The sequence below is a fragment of the Centruroides sculpturatus genome, unplaced genomic scaffold, assembly GCF_000671375.1.
Source record: "Centruroides sculpturatus isolate CEXI.00-Female unplaced genomic scaffold, Cexi_2.0 scaffold326, whole genome shotgun sequence".
Lineage (NCBI taxonomy): Eukaryota > Metazoa > Arthropoda > Arachnida > Scorpiones > Buthidae > Centruroides > Centruroides sculpturatus.
In genome coordinates, this window is record NW_019384563.1 from 562636 (window position 1) to 584670 (window position 22035).

The 22035-nt window shown below is 32.9% G+C and overlaps 2 protein-coding genes across 2 annotated transcripts in view; one reads left to right on the forward strand and one right to left on the reverse strand.

Annotated features, from left to right (window-relative positions):
- The window catches only part of LOC111623992 (sodium channel protein para-like), a 109825-nt gene that overhangs the window by 33490 nt on the left and 54300 nt on the right, over nucleotides 1-22035 (forward strand). The window contains exons 4-6 of the mRNA XM_023366758.1: nucleotides 16615-16789; nucleotides 18393-18554; nucleotides 20747-20864. Coding sequence (XP_023222526.1) covers nucleotides 16615-16789; nucleotides 18393-18554; nucleotides 20747-20864 — 455 coding nt within the window. The remainder of the gene's footprint in view (nucleotides 1-16614; nucleotides 16790-18392; nucleotides 18555-20746; nucleotides 20865-22035) is intronic.
- On the reverse strand, nucleotides 10808-13032 carry LOC111624003 (uncharacterized protein K02A2.6-like). The gene has a single exon (XM_023366771.1). It carries the CDS (start codon nucleotides 12627-12629, stop codon nucleotides 10845-10847), a length of 1785 nt encoding a protein of 594 aa, XP_023222539.1. The 5' UTR covers nucleotides 12630-13032; the 3' UTR covers nucleotides 10808-10844.

Here is a 22035-nt window from a genome sequence, read left to right on the forward strand (position 1 = left end):
ACTGGATCGCTGTGGTGCTATCTGTATAAATTGTTATTGTCTTGTTTGGAGAAAACCAATCATAGTAGACATGTTCAATAGCTTTGGCTATGGCCAGAATTTCCGCCTGCGGCACAATGAGGACCTAGTTTATAGGCCGATCTATGAGACAAACCTGTAGTTTTTCTATACGAGCATCTGCAGTGCCGGATGAAGAAAAAGGAGGAAGAGAAGAAAATTCAGCTCTTTTTGTTGATTTTTGCACTTTTCAATTGCTTATATTTCGGCTACTGCATTACAGAAAATCTTGAAATTTTGCACACTACCTACAATAAGAAAACAATTTTATTTCGAATGAGATATTTGGAATTACTTCAGGTGTTTGGGATGGAGAAATCAACCCCCAAAATTTGACAACTTGATTCCTATATATATAGTCAGTCAGTCAGAGACTTTATTACTTGGCAAGGAGTCATGACAGTGACTCCTGATGTGTATCAAGTTAATCCAAAATATCTGACTCTATTGACATAACGGCAAGATTTGAAAGTCTGTCTTTAGTACAAGTACATTTTAATAATTTTAAGTTTAGAAAATGACCATTCTGCAGCTGCTACAGATACCAGTGATGACAAAAGAATCAAAGAGCAATTTCAAAGTTCACATTAAGCTGTTTAAATAAATATACTGAATTATCTGAAATACTGGTATCACTTGTATAACACAGTAGTTACGTTCCGAAAAAGTATATTATTATGTGAATCTGTGCTATATGAAACAAAGGACTAATGCAAAATGTGGGATTAGGTTCCAAAAGTTAGCAAAAGTATACTATTCTTTTTCATTACGAAGAGAAATATATTTATGAAAGCAATCAATAATTAACTAACAATCACAATTAAAACTATTGTATCACTCATTAATATTAATGTTAGTTAAACAAGGGAGTTCCTTTTTACAGAGTATTGTCATCTTTGAGCTTTTTTGTTGATTTTGATCAGAAATATCAGCAACATCTTCATTGTTTTATTTTTATCATAATTTTTTTTTATGGATGACAAAATAAAAATACATTATTAATCGAAACTTTGTTCATTTGTTTAGTCAAGTGATTTTTTTTCCAGAAGTTGTGTTCGAATACCAAATTGTTTAAGGTAGAAACTGTTTGAATACCGAGATACTGCTGTATTTCATTTGTCATTTTTATGAATGACATAATCATTCATAGGTAAGTAATACCTACAGTTTAAAAAAGTTTAATAACACTTATCTAAAATTGTTTAAATAAACTTTACTAAATATGAAGATTAATCTATAAAAAGAAAATACAGTGAGTCTTAAGAGCTTCTGAAAGCAATGACAATGATACCCAGCTGATAGTGCAATTTTTCTCTTCCTTGTCCTAGCTTTTCTATCAGTTTTCATTAAAGTAAACCTGATAAAAGGCACAAAACAAATTGAAAATTTCAATATTCTAAAATCTGTCGGCAAATTTGAGACGTGCTTTTTTGAACAAAAAAGTTGAATAGATGGTGTTTACACTTGAAAATTGTGAAATTTTATAGGGAGGATTTTCAAAACTGTGTTAGAGAGAAACTGGAAACCATGTTGTATGAGGGATATTGCTAATTTTTTAATTGTGTTAGAATGAAACCATGTTGTCAAAGTTTTATGAGGGATACATGTATATCATTTTTAAAATTAAAAATAAATGGTTGGCAGTGTAAAATTTCTCTGCATAAATTATCTACATCAATGTCAGATTCTCTCAAATTTTGCTGTAGTTAATTTTGAGCTTTTTATAATTTGAAAGTTTTATCAGACCTTTAATCATTTATAAATTGATTTAGATCATTCAATGTATCTAAAGCAAGTTGGAGATTCTTAGGCAAAAACTGCAGTATTTTTCTGAAAAAATCCATTTTACTTAAAATATCATAACAAACTCTAATACAAAAAATAAATGCAAATGTAGAAATACGTCACTCTCCTGTTAAACTGAGCACCAGGGGAGTACCATATCCCATTACAAAATGAACAGTTTAACAGGTAAATGTATTTGCCTGATATTTGGATTGTTTGTCCAGTTTTAAGGAATAGTTACAAATTTTAAATAAAGCATTGTACAATTTGGGTAAATATTTATAGAAAGGCTTTATGGCATCAATTATGCTAGACCACTGTGTTTTGGATAATGGCTTTGAGGTTAAATCAATTATGTGAATAGTTAAATTATTTCATCAGTAAACAGAAGAGGGAAAAATTTATATAACTCTTGTACTATATTACAGAAACCAAGTTTTGTGAATGATATTTGCAGTATCATTAACTATCATGGTTTGAACATGGGATATAAAATGCACTTTGAAACCTACATTTTTGCTGTGCATATTGGAGCCATATTGTAGCCCTGACTCTTAAGTAATTTATGTCTAAATTTAATTTTTTTAGTAAATCAGTAAGAAATATTGTCAATCCAGCTCCTGTAGCATCTAAAATTAGATAGAATGCTAAAAAGTGTTAGTGTATAGCAACACTTCTATATCCTGAATTCAAATGAAAAAATCTGACTATCATACTTACTTGTTCAATATGTGATATGTTTAGAGTACAGTCTAAAATAATTAAAAATATTTGTTTGTTGACACAGCTTAATAATAATATTTTTAATATTTCATGTCAATAAAGTGAGCTTAATTTTGAATTTTATCTTCTAAATAGGAAGGCACATTTTTAGTCAGGATCATTAGCTAATGTTTTGTGTATTCCGAAATAAAAGGATCAAACTTTTCTAACATCTGGATACATTTAAAAAAATTGCTATTGTTATGTTATGATTGTAAACTTTATTACTTTTACCACAAACAGATAGATTTTGTTCACCTAAAAACTGTACTACAAAAATTATTTTTTGTATAACTTCATACCATCACTTTTTTTCATTATCTAAAAATGTTTGTTACAAATGATTGACACAAGTTTCATTTTTAAGGATGTAATTAATTCTGTCCATCTTTTGTTTAAATGATTTAAATTTATCTCATGACGATTCAGGTACATTGCAATAATTGCCAGTCTCTAAAAAGTTGTTATGTTTAGAATTGTAAAGTTTGAAAAGTTTGCAGCAAAGGCAATGAACTGTGTTTTTTGAAAGTGAATAAATTAACCAATTTCCATTGTATTCTTCACCATTTTTTAAATGCCTCTTACAATATGTATGTGAAAATTTTTGTCCAGAAGAATTGCATGAAAAATTAAAATGTTAATTTGTTTTAATTTGTTTAGAACTATTTCTAAAATGGCTTACCTTTACTATCAGAAAATGTTTCCAGCCAAAGTCTAGGATCATTATTAAAATTAAACGCACTTATTGCACAGTACCTTCAGTAGATTTTTCACATTTTGAAATAGTGAAAATGTCTTCAATATCTTCATTTATTGCTTTTTCTGTATTGTCTTTGGGCCCCAGGTGAGTGATAGTTTCTTCAGTATGTTCACTATTTTTACTGGAATTTTTTTCCACCTGACTGAATGTATCAAAAATATCCTTATTACAACTAGGAACTGGCTCTGTGCCATTCTTCATTACTTTAATGAAATATTGAGTAACTCTGAAACCATTTCTCCCTTTCTTCTTCCCATTTATTAAAATTTTGATACCTGGAAAGTTTATTTTTCCTCTTAGGACATGTAATTAAAGACGAAGTACTGAATTTTAATAAATTTTATTATTAATAATTTCCAATTTTAATAATAAAATTTATTAAAATTCAGTACTTTTTAACTATAAAAAAAATATACCTAAAGAAAACTTAATACAAAATGCAATTTTTACAATGAATATTCCATGTATAAATTTACTAACTTAAAATAAAACTTAATATTAAAAAATGTCTAATTATTAAAACAATATATATAAATTTTAGCAAAATATCTACAAGTGTAAAAATTTAATTTTTTCTTCACAGTTTAACAAAATTTAAAAATACGAAATATATTATGTTAAATATGTGAGAAAAGAATGAACAACTTACCTTAGACCAAGTTCAAATTCGCTTATTGTTCTTATTATGTTATTACCGATGCACTGCACTTCACTGTCCTATGTCTAATTACAAAAATTTACAACCGATAGTTTTTGATTAATGATAAGATCATACACTGTAACAGCAGAATATAGAAAAAAGTTAAAATCTGCAGCAGATTTTATTACGTACGAGGTCTGTTCAAAAAGTATCGGACTTTTATTTTTTTCGCGTAAACCAATGATTCACAGGAGGCCTCTTTCGGTGGAGTTGTGGAGGGGACAGTCATGCACAGCCCTGAATTTTTTCCCGCCTGCAGGAAGCGTCAGTCGTTGGCAATTGGCCTATGAGTGAGGTCATGTAGTGCGCTCTCGTCGGCTTTCACCAAGCTGGAAAATGACTGAGCAACGTGAGCAGCGATATTACATCAAATTTTGCCAAAAATCTTGGCGATACCCAAGCATAAACCATTTGCAAGATTCAGCAGGCTTTCGGGGACGATCCTGGAGGCCAAAAAAAGCGCGGCAGGTCCGCAGCAATATCAAGGTCGTGTTGACAGTTTTTTCGACTCTCGTGGGGTGGTGTATCGTGAGTATGCACCATGAGGCCAAACCATCGCAAAGGAATACTACCAGGAGGTCCTTTGTCGTCTTTCTGATGCTGTGCGACGCAAACGACCGGATCTGTGGTTGATCAAAACTTGGCAGCTCCATCATGATAACGCATCCGCCCATTCTGCGCATCTGATTCGGGCTTTCGTCGCCAAACACAACACTCCTGTGGTTTGCCACGCTCCGTACTCTCCCCATATGGCTCCGTGTGACTTTTGGCTATTTCCCAAGCTGAAAATGCCGCTAAAAGGAACCTGATTTTAGTCGAGAGAAGACATCGTGCGGAATGCGACGGACCGGCTGATGGCCATTCCAAAAGATGCGTTTCAGCAATGTTTCCAGCAATGGCAGGAACGCTAGGAGAAATGTATTCACTACCAAGGAGACTACTTTGAAGGGGATTAGGGTTTTGTACCTCAAAATCAATAAATGTATTTTTGCCGACCAAAGGTTTGATACTTTTTGAACAGACCTCGTATGTTTGGAGCAAATGTGAGTTTGAACAAGATTAAAAAATTTTGAACATGCATTGTTCTGTAAACAGTATTCTCACACCAGTTCAAGTTTTTACTTGTTTACACTAAACTATGAAATTATTCATTTGTTAGAACTAGGATCAGAATAAATTTTTTAAGCATTTACTCCTTGCCTGAAATCTTTGGCACCTTTATCCTGATGCCTATGTGCATCAGACAAATTGTACACTGTTCCAGCATGCCCCTGGATCCCGCCAAACTTTAGCATGATGCTGTTAGACATATCTATTGATAATTTTAAGTTACATCTTGTGATCTTATTTTGAAGTTAACACCACTAGCAGGAAGTTAGAATGTTAATCGATGATACTTAAATCTTTCATCAATTGATGTTGTGAAAAGTGCAATTGTGCCCGATCACCACTAAGGTGATAATACAACAATACTGAGACAGCATAAATGAAATAACAATAAATTTATTGAGATAACACAATGCAATAAAAGGGATTTGGACACCAACTCTAGGGCATTTACCCAGCTCTGTTCAAGAACAAAAGGGTCCAGCATGTGGACCTGCGTGACAAACAAAGAGGTTTTACATTTACAATAATAAAAAAGGGCACAATATATATTACAAAAATTTACTTTTTAAAACTAACTTATGCCTGAAGATGTGGAATGGAAAATTAAAATAGACAGAAAGGAAAGGGGGTATCCATACTCAGTAGATCCTTTTGTTTCTGAGATGACTATTTTAATTGATTCCTGGTGGGATTTCATTCTTCCTTTTGGGGTATTGTCATATATTTTTTTTTTATTCTGGGGATAACAGATTATCTTTATCAACGATTGTCTTAAGCCTTAAGACTCTGGTGGCATGAAACGTTCTGGAAACACCTAGGTTTTTCACTATGGTCCAGATCAACCTTCTCTCTCTGCCATCTCCATCTCATCTGAGCTCTGCCTCCCTTTGCCGAAAAACCGTTACTTCCACATTTGGACCCTCAGGTGTTTACTCTCCCCATGGGACAGTTCAGAATGTCAATCAACAACCGAGTGAAGTAAAAATAAAGGGCAGGAGAAAGTTCTAGAAACAGGAAATTATAAGAATCAAGGACAGAAACTACAATCTAGAATATTCTATAATAACTTAAAATTATGGTATAAGCCACAATATATTAGGGATGATCATAAAATAAGTAGATTTATTTTTTGTTGGCAATACTGCTAAAAATAGTGTTGGCAACACTGCATATAAAGAAGCTGTGATGCTGATGCATGTCAAACCACAATCATAGTGCAATGCTTCATTATAGGTTTTGGTTTAAGCCACAGATGACCAAACTGACAGCATGGACTCCTCCAGAGGTGCCTAACGAGCTGTAATACAGTTTTTGGCTGCAGAATGCAAAAAGCTAGCCACCATTATCTGGAAAATGAAGGAAAATGTGGAGCAGACAGCCTTTCGCACACTGCCATTTTCAACTGGTGTGTGAAGTTTGCAGGCAGCTGTCAATCAACAAAGGATAACCCTCGTTCTGGTTGACCATCAGTGGTGACTGGGAATTTTGGAATTGTTCAAATGGTTGACGATCTCATTCAATAAAATCAACACATATAGCCTCAACCTCAGCTGCAGTGACTGCAGCATGTTTGGTCCATTAAAGAAAGATTTGAAAGATGCTGGTTTCGGTCAGATGATGAGGTGAGGAATGCAGTGGAGAACTGGTGTTCACAGCAGCTCACCAGCTTCTTTCAGCATGGCATCCATTGCCTGGTGGAAGCTGGAACAATTGCCTTAACAACTGTGACACTTTGATTAAAGTTGTTTTTGTCATTCACTTATTTTATGATCAATCCTAATATATACTATATTGGTGCAAACAATAGCAGAGACAAATATCAAAAGCTGTGATTTGAAAGACACTTTATTTTAGCTACTTTTATCATTGATTAAATGTATAGTGGAGACATTTATTTTCCCCAAACTTTTGAAAATTTGAAGATTCCAAAATTTTTTTGTCAGGTATGCCAATGCATACCTGACAAAAAGAGACTTCATAGTACTATTGACTACAGATAATTTGTGAAATTTTAATATTTTGGACACCTACTTCCAAACAAAATATAATTTAACTACAAAAAGTTTTTTATATCTCAATATGATTAACATTCTACAATAGTAGAATGTTAATCATATTGAGATATAAAAAACTTTTTGCTTAGAGTGGCTTAGAGCAGTGTTCTGCAACATTTTTCTTCTTGCAGCACACCTATGACTCAACACGTCACACCAATGTTATTTTCCTCAAAAACGTATGATATGATATTATTAATAGAATTACATAATGCCATGAACCTATTATTATTATTATTATTATTATTATTATTAAACAGACCAACACCTGTGAGCAAATTTATTTTACATTTAATTTCTTACAATACATAAAAATGCGTGGCTTGTAATAATGAATAAACAAACATCATCTTGTGAATGGTTGTTTCTTTAATCCGATGTATTCTTTCGGTAGACTATCTTACAGCATCAGGTTAATGAATTCTTTTATTATATTTTTACATATGCATTTTGAACTGGTTTCATATTTCCAGTTCCTCTTCAGTGCTCTATAAATTACAATTATAGATATTAAGTTAACAAAAATTTATACAGATTAAAAATTAACAAAGTATTTAGATGTTAATTTTTAATCTGTATAAATTTTTGTTAACTTAATATCTATAATTGTAATTTATAGAGCACTGAAGAGGAACTGGAAATATGAAACCAGTTCAAAATGCATATGTAAAAATATAATAAAAGAATTCATTAACCTGATGCTGTAAGATAATCTACCAAAAGAATACATCAGATTAAAGAGACAACCATTCACAAACGAATATACAGCTATAACCAGTAAATCAATCATCATCTTATTTCATCATTGCTGTGGCAGAGAATGAAATACAAGCATAAAAAACACAGCAACTGTGATAAAAATATATAAATAAAACTTGAAATTAATAAAATATGTAAAAGTTTACATCACACCTTCACCTTTGTGATGGCACACTGGTTAGAGTATTTTCTCTTGGACACTACTCTAAGCCACTCCATTTTAAACTCAGAATTTATCTCGACAAAAATATTCCAACAAAGTTTAACGTTCACAAAATCAATTAACAAGTGAATATTAACTGACGGTTACTATGATAGACACTAGGCAAAAGAAGGATGGACAAAAGATGGTATTTGAGGAGGTTTGCAACACAGTAGTCTTTCTATTGGATTCAGCGCTTTGATTGTTCTGTGAGGTCCTGGACAAAAGTCAACGTAGAGTTTTGAATGTGGACTATCAATCAAGAAATTAAAAATATTCTTTTACAACTCGAAAGGGAGAAATTAAAGATCTCGATTAAACAATGAAAGTTTTTTTGGTAAATTATTTAAACAATAGAAAAGACTAAAGTCGAGGGAAACATGGCTGGAGAGCAGTCATATTTAGTGTGTATTGTCGTCAGAATTAGATTATGAAAGGATGGAAACGGATTCTTATGAACAAGTATAACAACCACGTCTTTATTGAATGAGAACGGTACAGAACTGACTAGGTACGCAGGCGCACTACAAACTATATATATTAAGAGTTGCCAGGGATGGCGCTGCAATACATAGCATTATCTCCTCCTAAGGAGAAGTTACAAACATAGTCTTGTAAGTATGTAGGAGTTTTACGATGTCTACGACTTGATTCTTGAGTATTAAAAGAGTCTGAAGTTAAGGCAGTATCTAATGATGAATTTTTCATGTTGTCTTTCTGGGGAATATTTTCAACTATAGGATTATTTTCTTCTTCTTCCCACCACAGCTGAAGAGGAACGAATGAAGCACCTTGAGATTCAAGGGATGCGAATGATCGAGATCTCAGTTGATCAATATGACGCTTTCATATGGAACCATTAGGAAGCTCAATGTTATATGTAACAGGTGAAAGTTTCTCAATAACTTTACCAGCAACCCAATATTCTTTAGAACAAAAGTCACGAGCAAAAATTGTGTCTCCTATCATAAAATAATGTTGTGGATGAACTACGTTGTTATCCGATAAGGTTAAAGGGCGCAACAAATCTAGTCTTGAGTGAAGTTTTCTGTCGAATAGCATCTCACTAGGTGTTTTACCGGTAGAACAGTGAGGAGTAGTATGATATGAAGTAAGGAATTGGAGGAGGGATGTCATTAAATCCTTTTCACAACTTAATTTTTTTAAGGACGACTTAAACGTTTTGATAAATCCTTCAACTGCTCCATTAGTTGCAGGATGGTACGGCGGAGAGAATGTCTGACGATTTCCGTTCTGTGCTAAAAACATTCTGAATTCACGAGATGTGAATTGAGGGCCATTATCAGAATGAACATGTAATGGAAGGCCATGACGACTAAACCAAGATCTAAGTGCCAGAATAGTAGCGGAAGAATCTGTGGATTGCATTATTTGAATTTCAGGATATTTAGTTTTTGCATCAATACCTATTAGAAACATTTTTCCAAGGAAAGGTCCAGCGAAGTCGATATGCACTCTACTCCAAGGTTCTTCAGGAATTGGCCATCTTAAAGTATTGGTAGAGGGAGGATTTCGATGGTATGACTGACATAAAATACATTCTTTCACTGTTCGTTCTAGATCACTATCAATGCCTGGCCACCAAACAATTGATCTTGCTAACATTTTCGATTTAACGATACCTTGATGTCCCGAATGTAATTCAATAAGAACATTTCTGCGAAATTTCTCAGGAACGAATATTCTATCACCCATAAATATTAAGTTTCCTTCTAGAGAAAGGGAATCCTTGAATTTAAGAAATGGCTTAACAGCTGTATTTACCTGATGCCAATTATTCTTGATGCACTTACGCAAAACATTGAAAAGTTTATCTGTACGAGATGCTTCTATAAAAGCACTATTGGTAAAAGGAAGGGAATCAAATTGCAAATTAAATAATGAACTTGGAATTGAATTACTAAAATCTTCTATGAATAGATCATTAGTAGTATTTCTGGAAAGGCCATCAGCTATGATATTAGTTGCGGAAGAAATGTACTTAATTGTATAATTATAATCATTCAGTATGATGCTCCATCTTTGTAGTCTAGCAGCTACAATCTCATTCTGTCCTCTTTTATCACCAAAAATTGCAAGTAAAGGCTTATGGTCTGTTTCTAGAATGAAATGACGACCAAGAAGATATTGTCTAAATTTCTTGATACCAAAAATAATGGATAGGGCATCTTTCTCTGTCTGAGAATATTGACGTTGAGCAGGCGAAAGTAAAGCATTAGCAAATGTAATAGGATGTTTTACATTGTCGATAATATGGAAAAGAACAGCACTGACACCAAATTGAGCAGCATCTGTAGCCAAGTATAATTCTTTGTTAGGATCATAATGTATGAGAAGTTTAGCTTGTTTTAGTGAGTTTTTTGCACTTTGAAAAGCAAATTCCTGCTCTTTTGTCCAGATCCAAGAGCATCCTTTAAGTAAGAGTTTGTAAAGGGGGTGTAGGTAAGTAGACAGTTTAGGTACAAATTTAGAATAATAGTTCAACATACCTAGAAACGAGCGTAGAGAATGAACATTACGAGGCTTATGAGCTTTTAATATTATAGGATCCAGTTTTGAGGATAAAGCAGCAATTCCTTGTTTTGAAATATCAAATCTTAAGAATTTTACAGAATCTTGTAAGAATTTGCACTTTCATTTGTTTAGTTTGATTCCTTCTGTTTCACAAATGGATAGAATCCTTTCAATATTACTCAAGTGGTCTGAATGATTTGTACCAGAAGTAACCAAGTCATCAAAATATGGTTGCGTTTTCGGAATTGTAGAGAATAATTTTTCCATAGCTCTTTGAAATAAAGCAGGGGCAGATGCAATACCATATAAAAGACGATTGCACTTATACAATCCAAGATGAGTGTTGATAACCACTAAATTTTTACTTTCGTCATCCAATTGGAATTGGTTATAGGCATCACTTAAGTCAAAGGTAGAGAACTTCTCACCTCCAAGTAGTTTCATAGAGATTTCTTCCAAACGAGGTATTGGATGGACATCTATTTGTAACATCTTATTCAAGGTTAGATTGAAAAGTCCAGCTATCTTAACACTACCATCATTTTTAACTACTGGAATTATAGGTGTGGCCCAAGCACTGTTGGATATCTTAGAAATAACTCCAGCCTTTTCTAACCTAGATAACTCTGCTTCAACTTTATCCCTGAGGGAAAAAGGAACTGTCCTTGGCTTCAGAAAAATAGGATGTGCATCTGGTTTTAACGTTAAATGAAGGAATATTGATTTAGAACATCCGATGCCTTCAGAAAATACAGTAGAATATTTGTCTAGTAGAGAAAGCAGATTAGAGTTTGTATGAGGAATCTTGGGAGTAATACTATTGATTTTACATGAGAGCTTTAACTCTCGAATCCAATCTCTTCCAATGAGGTTAGCATTACCATGACGAACCACATAAAGGCGAAGTTTATGGCGAGAACGATTGTAAAGAACTGGTACTATAATAAATCCTAATACATTCAACTTGAAATTTCCATATGTGCAAAGAAAATGTTTAGACTCATGTAAAGAAAAGGATGATAAGTCTCTGTTGAAAGTGGATTCAGAAATGATGGAAAGTGGGGAGCCAGTATCAACTTCAAAACTAATGTTCTTCTTATTAATAGAAAGAGTGAGAATAATAGGTGGAACTGGTGTGGAGACATCTTGAATATTGAAAAGATTTAAATAAGATGAATTATCTATCTCTAAGTAATCATTTGAATCTTTGTCAGTATGAGATAGTTGGTGTATGCTCACATGAGAATGTTTAGTTTTTCCACAAACCCTTGCAATATGACCAAGAATGCCACATTTATTACAGGTAAATGTTCTAAATCTACAATTCTCACGGGAATGATTTTTGCTTCCACAAGATTTACAGATGTAAGTACTGGTTTTCTTTGTTTCAAACTTAGTTTTATCTCTAGGACTATTCTCACTAAACTCCTTCTTTCTGTTAGAGAACTTTGTGGAACGAATTTTAAAACAATTGTTTTCGAGTGGCAATTTATTGAAACGACCTGCATCAATCAGAGCTTGTTCCATAGCAATAGCATAATTGATCGCTTTCTGGAGGTCTAATTCCGACTCATTTTTAGCAAATAGATTTGAACGAATCCTAGGGTCGTACAAGCCCGATACGAATTGATCTCTTAAACGTGAAGCAAGGGAATCTCCAAAATCACACTTTTCACTTAATGATTTTAACCCGACTATGAAATCATTAATCAGTTCTCCTTCTTTCTCTACCCGGCAAGTAAAATTTGCTCTCTCAGAAATTATACTAACTGATTTATTTTTATGAGATCTCATTATACTTTTTAAATCAGAAAATGTCTTCGAAGAAGGTTTATCTGGTTGACAAAGGTTCCTTAACAATTTATAAGCCACCGGTCCCATTTGACTAAGAAGAGTAGCCACCATTTTTCTATCGTCGGTGATATTGGACGCTATAAAGAATTCTTCCAATTGTTCAACATATTCATCTCAATCACTATTTACGTTGTACGGGTTAACGTTAATCGCATTTGCCATTTTCGAATAAAGGAAAGAAAACAATGATAATAAGCAATTCGGTAACTTACGGGTCGAGGGTTCAAAGTCTAGCTGAAGATAGTCATGTGTTGACTTCGTCGAACTGGTCGAGAAAAAATAAATAAACGTCAGTATTCTTGAATAAAATTGAAGAAATATATTATCTTTAATCCACCTCGTTGCCAGAATTGGTGTGTATTGTCGTCAGAATTAGATTACGAAAGGATGAAAACGAATTCTTATGAACAAGTATAACAACCACGTCTTTATTGAATGAGAACAGTACAGAACTGACTAGGTGCGCAGGCGCGCTACGAACTATATATATTAAGAGTTGCCAGGGATGGCGCTGCAATACATAGCAATATTTAGTCGCAAAACTGACCTTGCCCACGACCTTTGGTCAGTTTCGAATTGTCATCAGGTGACAAGTAGACACCAATGGAAGGGTGGCTTTAATGGAAAAACTTATAAAACTGCGCGTTTCAAGGATGGGTCATTCTTGGTTCATAGTGCTCCTCTCTTGGATTTTGTGCTCCCGTCCTTCAACAACAAAAGCTTGTTTGATGTCCCAGAATTTGTCTTCATTATCCTGTCCCATCAAGATTCACCCAAGTATACCTAGTCGTCGGAAGTCATCTCTGCAAGCTGTGCTGTGTGCCCCGGGGCCATCGCTCTCCACATCACCTTCATAGGAAGAAAAGAAACGATCATCATAAAATTTGTACTTTTGAATGGACTTATTGCCCACCTTTGGGATAAGCATTACACCTCATTATAAGAACAGTTGTAAGAAAATTTATACTGTATAAATATTAAACAGTTTTAAATGGTAAACCTGACTCAGTAAGTCTTTCCGCTCCCACACGACAGTGTTGACTGCTCGATTGTCGTGAAACTTTCCACCCAATCTGCTAACCTCACAATTACACAAGAGCAGTGGCATAGCTACATATTCAGTGCCCTGGAGCAAGTGGAATTGGTGCATCCCCTGTTCCTTGAAAGAGGTCTTGCAAAATTTGTTTTGAACATTTAGTTTAAAAACATACATCTAATTATTTTGATTTAAAATCTTACTAAGTAACAATTTATTTGAGGTTCAAGGCATTTCAACAATAAGATATTTAACTTAATAAATACAAATATAATAATAAAATATAATATAATTCTTTAGATACAGAGTACCTAATAATATTTACTATGTATTATATAGACTGTATTTGTCAATAATGTATGCAAATTTAGTTTCATAACATAAACATTACAACACACAAAAAAACTTCAAAATTGTTTCTTCTTGTTTTTTCATTTGCAAATTGGTCAATTACTTTCTCCAGATCAAGTTGACAAGCTGTTGTTTTTTTAATTGATATAGTAGCCAATGAGATAAGGCAGTATTGTGACATGCTGCTTTTTAAATACGTTTTGATTAATTTTAGTTTTGAAAAACTTTCTAACTTGGCACACCCTCATGATTCATGTGCCTAGAGCAGTCTGCTCCAACTGCTCTGCAATAGTTACTCCACTGTACAACAGCCAAAACCTGACAAAATAACTTTGAGATAGATAGATAATTTTTTAAATACAATGCAAAAACCTATTTAATTAATTTATAAATTTACAAAATCTTTCAGTGATTACTGTACATTATTACAGGAGATTGTTCAGTTAAATCAGAATTTATTAATTTGATGTTAACTTATTTCAATATATCAATTTAGTGCCAAAGAATAATAAAGTTATGTAAACAGTTTAATTTTCATTATGTGTTATTGCATAAAATTGTTTATAACATTTAGTGTGTTTATATCTTCTTTTTATTTAATTATACAACATATATTCAAATATGTGTGTTAGGCTGATGATTTAGTAATATATCATTCTAAATATCATTTATATAAATATTGTATTTTTATTTATTAGTTTCTTTTATAAATGTTTAATTATAATGCCATAATGTCAAATGTATATATAAGTAACCCAGTTGAAGAGGGCTGTTGAACAAGCCAAAATTTATTCCAGGATATGTTGTGTTAATTGAATAAAAATCGAAAAAGGTTTGTGATGAATCTGTAATTATAACAGTAATGCCATGAGGTCCGTAGTTATTATTACTAATTAATCATTCTAAACCATTTCAAACAGGTCACTAAACTGATATGAATATAAGTAATATAAAGCTTACTACTCAACAGTAATTTAATTTAAGAAGTTCTTTCATCTTGTTAAACGTCAAAGATTCTTCCATGTTAATTTAGACTATAAAGCAATATAAATAGTGGTGTGTTGGTAAGTTTTTAACAACTGGTTCACTTCGGGGATGTGGGAGAGAGTTACTGGAAGAAGAATAAATGGGTGTAGAATTAAGTTCCAAACAGCAATTTGGTTTTCACTAAGTCTTTTCCAATTTATGGCATATTCTGGTCCATGGCCAATCTATGAGTTGTACTTAGTCACAATTTTACAAAAGGTATAGCATCCCAATCTTTTAATTTTGTAATACAACTAATCAACAGTCAGTAAACTTATATTGGAATTTATTTTAAAATAATTTTCTTTTATTCATTTTTAAATATTTTTTTTTTCATTCAAGAGGAAAATTCTATGAAACTAAATTTAGAAAAATTTTTCTTAAAGAGATATGAAAATGTTAAATGTTAAGTTTATAAAATCTATCTTCCCATCTTCTTCTTCAAGTGTGTTCCTGTATGATAAGTTCCATAAAGCAATTTTGTAGTTTTTTCCCAAAGAACAGAGAAAGAACAAGAGCAACCAAGTATTAAATATATGATTGTTTTGTAAAGTTCAACTCAGCAAACAGAGATTATATTTTTATTGTTTTCTGAAATATAAATAGAAGGTATGGCTTTTAATATGTAAAACACAGTTTATCATTCATCATCAATCCATTCATGAAGAGTTTAACAATTAATTCACTAAATTTGAGAAACCGAAACAACCAGCTCGTGTGAGCCAGTTCCAACACACCTCTGAATATAAAAATTAAACAAATATTAAAATTGCCTTTAAATAATTTCAAAAAACATTGTAAGAAAACTCTACCATCTAAATTCAAAAAAATTTATGCATGCATTAGAACAATTTTAAAAATCAGAAGTATAAATGTGTGTGCATGTGGAATAAAATAATTAATAAATGCTTATTGCACACAAAATACATTAAAATCAAAAACTGAAGTCTACGTAACATTCAAACTATGTATTAGCACATTTTCTCCGGTTATTCTAGTAATCTTCCATAAGCAGTTTCTTAATTAAAGATGAATGATGTGTTTGGAAGTTAGGTGCTCATGACAAACATTGGAAAAATATAGTTAATCTTGCATTACAATTTCAATTTGCCAGAAGTGTGATTAATTTTTTATACTCTGACCAACATCATCTTGTGAAATTTTCAAACATATCACTAAACTAAATATTAACATCAATGGCATAAATCTTATTACCCAGTAGGCCTACTAAGCATTTTTACAATTTAATAGTTATGCTGCTTTTAACCTAAATTAATGTGGAGAAATCTAAAGATGTCCTCTGAAAGACCAAAAGTACTTACAAAACAAAATTTGTGTTTGATAGTATGATTGATATTATTGAAACTTACTTGTTTTTTCAAATTATTTAAGATTGACTACATGAAATGACACATATGAGCTTTCTGTTTCATCTCATTGATGTTATGCCTGTTGTCAATATATGTAGCAATTTGAACAAACCAATGCATGAACTCCAACAGGCAGCAATCAGATTCTTTTTTAACTGTATCATTCTGTGTGTGATCATGCAATATTTTTTATTTAAAATTATTATTTCCTGTCTTATTGTTTATAATAAATAAATTTTCAAATTATATTTAGGTTTCCTAATAAAACTATACCACGTTGGCATTTTGGTGATTTTTTACATTCGTTTATGATCGTGTTTCGTGTTTTATGTGGAGAGTGGATAGAATCGATGTGGGGATGCATGCTTGTTGCAGAATGGCCGTGCGTTCCATTTTTTTTATCTACAGTTATAATTGGCAACTTAGTGGTATGTAGTTTTAAAGTTTTTAAATTTTGTTTAGAAATTTAATTTAGACAATAGAAATTCTTAAGCAGTCTAATTTAATTGAGTATCCAAGACAGATATGATAAAACTCTGCTAACATTATTTATTTACATGAAGCATTCTGAATTTCAACAGTTAATTGTGATTAAATAATAACCTCTCAAAGCCAGAGTAGTATACTATAAATCACCAAACGATCGCCTAAATATCGGGCTATTTAGCCCGATATTTAGGCGATCGTTTGGTGATTTAATTGTGATTACCTTTATAATTATAATTTTATATGTGGTTTTATACATTGGGAATGATTTATAGTGGTTCCCACCAGAAGAGCATCAATACCAACCAGAAAACCCGGGTATTCTTTATAACCTCCTCTTCTATCATACTAAACTTTTTGATATTCTTCTTTCCTCTTTTAGTTATAATTTAGTATAAGCATTAGTTGTAAGATTATCCGGCCATCTTTTCTTAATTGTCATGAGTGGGTTCTCTTGATTTGTATTTACTCGATTCCTTGCACCTGTTTTGGATATTCTGTAAAACTCAGAGTTGGAATCCATAAAAGAATCCTGTATATTACTATTCACATGAAAATAAATAAATAATTGTTGTTATTTATTCGTGTACTGCCTTTTGTGGACCATTGTTCACTCGTGTGATTTTCAAACTATGTAAGTTGTGTTTTCAGTCAGCACATACTTATGAACTATTTTAAATCGAGACTTGGTAAGAAGTTTCCTTTTGCAGCTCAGCTATCTTGAAAGCAAAAACAAAATTCGTTTTTGGAGTATAATAGAGGAAATCGAGTTATAAACAGGTTAGAAAATTCCTTTTAGTAACCTTAAATTACAAATGGAATGACTCATCACCAACTGCACTGTTTTTTCACTATGGTATGGGGTGAGAGAATATGGAATTTTAGGAAAATTAATATCACATTAATTAAGAGGTTTTTACTGAAATACCGTAAAAAAATTAATTACCGGTAAATTTACTGGTAATGCAATCACTAGTTGTCAGTAATAGAACAATACAGTATATATTTTTGCTATAAAAAAATACAGTAATACCCCGACTTACGCAAATCCGGAGTTACGCGATTTTCAAATTTCGTCGATTCGTCTTTTGTTTGAGCGCCACGCAACTCTTAATTACTCATTTCCCCCCACACTATTGTTCGGCTTACATGTTCGGACATGTTCGACATATAGCTACAATTTATTTTGTGTTATTTGTATGTATTTATATGCAAAATTATACCCCGACTTACGCGAATTCGACTTACGCGGTTATCGCTCGGTCCCACCTATCGCGTAAGTTCGGGGTATTACTGTATATAATTTTATAATATAGTAATTTAGTCATTTATGAACAAAGATATTCAGTATTTTTCCCCATTTGATCACAAAGAAAATATTTTTTGATAAGGTACAAAGTAATTAAATATCATCACTGCATTTAAAGAATTTTTATTTTGAAATTTTGAGACACATCAGCAGAGTGTATCGCATATCTGTGTTGGATTAATGTTTGAAAAATTTATTTAAGTAAGTAATTAGTTATTTCTTTTTTACAAACAAAGGTGCTGAATTTATTTCTTGCCTTGCTTTTGTCCTCCTTTGGTGCCTCAAATCTTTCCCAGGCTTCACCAGAAAGTGCTGATACAAAGAAACTGCAAGAAGCTTTCGAGCGAATAGGAAGAGCTATCAATTGGGTAAAAGCATGCTTCTTACAAATCCTAAAGGTATGTAAAATACTTTTCTTATATTTCTAATTTTTTAATGAAATGTTTCAGTATCAGTATTTTCATTCATAAAAGTCACTCAAATATTTACATTGAATAATATATAGCTTTATTTAAGAAATTTTCTGCCACTTTTTATGTACATCTAATTCAGTTTTTACATTGTTCATAGCTCCCAAAAAATTTGTATCGTATAGCAAATTAAATCATTACATTAACTCTTAACAGCTATCATGCAGTCTTGCAGATCTTTCAACATATTTCTTGTTACTTTCCCAGTTGTTGTATATAACAGAGGAAAAGTATGACAATCCAGCAAAAAATGACTTTCTCCTGATTTTTACATTTTTGGACTCGGGACACCTTGATAAACGAGAAATGAAAAAATTTAGAGGTATTTCTGTATGTATGGGTATGTGTATGTGGGGGGGGTGCACAAAAATTTTGCAGAGAGATTTCTTTATTAGGGGGAATGGGGTTATCAAATTTTGATGATTAAAAATCGAGGTGGTGGGGATATAATGAGGGTCACATATATCTCCAATAGGGTCAAACTTAGTGATGATTTTGATGTTTATTGGCATTTACAATTTTTTATAACAACCATCCTTACCCTTACAATCAAGCTTTTTGACTTTTTATAATAGTTAAAAATATAAAAAGTTTTTAATAAAATAGGATAACAGGTGGTGCCACTAAATGTTGCCAGGAAAGTTAACCAACTTGTTGATGGATTGCTTTTTCTTGGAACCCAAAGGCTCCAAACAATGTTTTAAGCAGGCAATCCAGAATACAGTACGAAAATTGTTGATTGTCTTCACTCTGCTGTGACGATTCATCTAGATCAGGTGCATAATTCACTGATTCAAACCACATTGTTTTACTGGAAGGGACCTGCTTCTAGTAACAAGTCCCCTTTCACATTGAATTCAAAGCTTTGTAATCACATATACAGTACTGTCTTTTAAGTAGATTCATACTTTAGATGAAACTTTTAAGTATTTTATGATAATAGAAATACAAAACTTATGATCAATACAAAACCTTCCTCACTTGTTTCTAGCTGTTTATACTCGTGTATAAACGGCTAGAAACAAGTGTGAGATCAGCCGGGGGTACAACACCGTTTAGGATCGTTCGTACCACTTAATCGGCACTATTCCGCGAGAATAGATCTCCAAGGTTTCGAATCGTAAGATCCGATCCAAATCTATTTCATAGGAGAGCTATTAAAATGTTGATTGGATATAGGCGGCGAAGACTATATCTAACGTCAGGATTCCTTGACACCAGTTAATCATTTATTTTACACGCGGATTAACACGCGTATGCGATCTGATTCGGAATGAATTGAGGAGACATACTTATATATTAAAACAAGAGTATATTTAATAAATATCAAACAAACGAATACAGAAAATCAATAACAACGATTATACGACAAGTTAAAGGTTACGACTTAATCTATGCTAATGCGCGTTCGAGAGAGAGCTCACAAATGATTCTAAACATACGACCTGTTAGTTGTCGTCTTCTTTTCTGTTAATATAGGACACCTTGTAGATAGGGTTCATATTACTTTCGTATGGGAGATCAATTCGTGCACAAATATATAAATATCACTTCTACGTATAGGCCTGGAACTTAGTCTAAATGACTCGTATAGGGTGTTGGCCTTCTGGAGGGAAACGTATGTGGAGTTTGGATGCTTCGGATCTGTCGAAGAACTCCTCGAATTCTGACTAATTTCTCCTTTTATCTCAAAATTTCGTCCAATCATCGTTCAGTAACTCTTTCGTGAGAACGGATGAAAGGGGGATGAATGAGGGGTAACCATTTCCCATCTGAGCGAGATTTTTAACGGATAAGGGAAAAACAGCGGATGTTCTCTTCTGTGGAAAGGAAGTGTCATCTGTCATCTATTTTTCCCACGTCTAAAACACCAGTTTTTTCACACAAAATGAAATAATATTTTGTCGATAATTTAAACATATTAATAAAAATTCATAAATGAGGCCCAGGGGCCTTTCGGATCTCACATTAGTGAGGAAGGTTTTGTATTGATCATCTTAAAATAGTTCTAGCTACAAATGCATAGAAATACAAAACTTACTAATGCAATGTTATTTTCAATAAGAACATAAACAAAATCTCTTATTACTGAACACCTGAACATGCACAAAACACAACAGTATGACAGGAATATGTGTCTTCAAGCTAGTCCTGTTGATGATTCAACTAAAGGATCCCTGAGGGGTGTTCAGGTGGTTCACAGAAGAGTTGAAATCAGTGTAAAGGAGGAGAGGCTGAGTGGGAAAAATACACAAAAAAATACATATATTTCAAATAAAAGATTTCAAATACAAATGCATTAAAAATAATATTTACATGGTTCCTTGAGGAATGTAGCCTAGTCCATTCTCAGCATGCCACTGGTTGTATCTTGTGTGGTATATGCATGTGGTGAAAAAGGAGTCGAACAAAGAGATATAATGAAACAAATTAATTTATTTAATTTTTCACCAGTATTCGATAATTTTACAGGATTTTTGTTTGGATTCCAACAACTCCTTGGACAAAAGGTTTAAAATGTTAACACTCAGAATCATTAACTCGAATTTGCGCGACAAAGGAATGATTGAAAATACGCGGCATTACAAAATTTAACACAAAAAACTTATAACTAATTATCTAAGAACTACTTATTCTATAGGGAAAGATGAAAGGATTAGGTGATAGGATAGATCTGATCATGAATGGGTACCCAACTTAGCTAGTGGCCTTGTGATTGCAGTAGTAACTTACATCTTCTTTCTGCTGAACAGCATGAAGTCTGATGTATGTAGTTTTCAAATTTTCTATTCCCTTTTCTGGTTTTCCGTTAAACTTCTGGAGGGGTTCTCGTGTTAAAATACTACTGGGACTCTTCTCTAGTGTCTGCTACCTTAGGCCTATCGGCTCTTTCGCTCTTCCTGACGACAAGAAATCGACTTGAAGACCTCCACAAAAATACGTCCTTACAGCTCAAGATCTAAACCAAAAGTGACCCCTCTATCCCCCTTTTAGCACGTCCTGCTCCTTTTGTCTTACAATCAGATAGTCACCACCCACAGAGAGAAGTTTTCAGAAGGGAGAGGACAAGGGAACAAAGGATAGAAGAAGAAGGGGAAATGAAATATATATATACATACTTACAAATACATTAAACAAAATTATGGCATACGACTGCACTTGGTCAACATTGGCTCCAATGTTGGATTGGGCATGGAGTGTCTTTGTGTGGCTTCCCCAATCTTCAGACATGACAACTCTGGTTTTCTTTCTTTTGGAATTTCTTAAAGACAGTTGTAGAATGCCCCATAGAACAAAGTCTGTGGGACTAGACAAAAAAAGCAGACAAGTTGGCTTGACAAATATACTGGGCTTTTAATCCTTTCTTGTTGACAAATCACAATATATACATAGAACACGAACTATCATG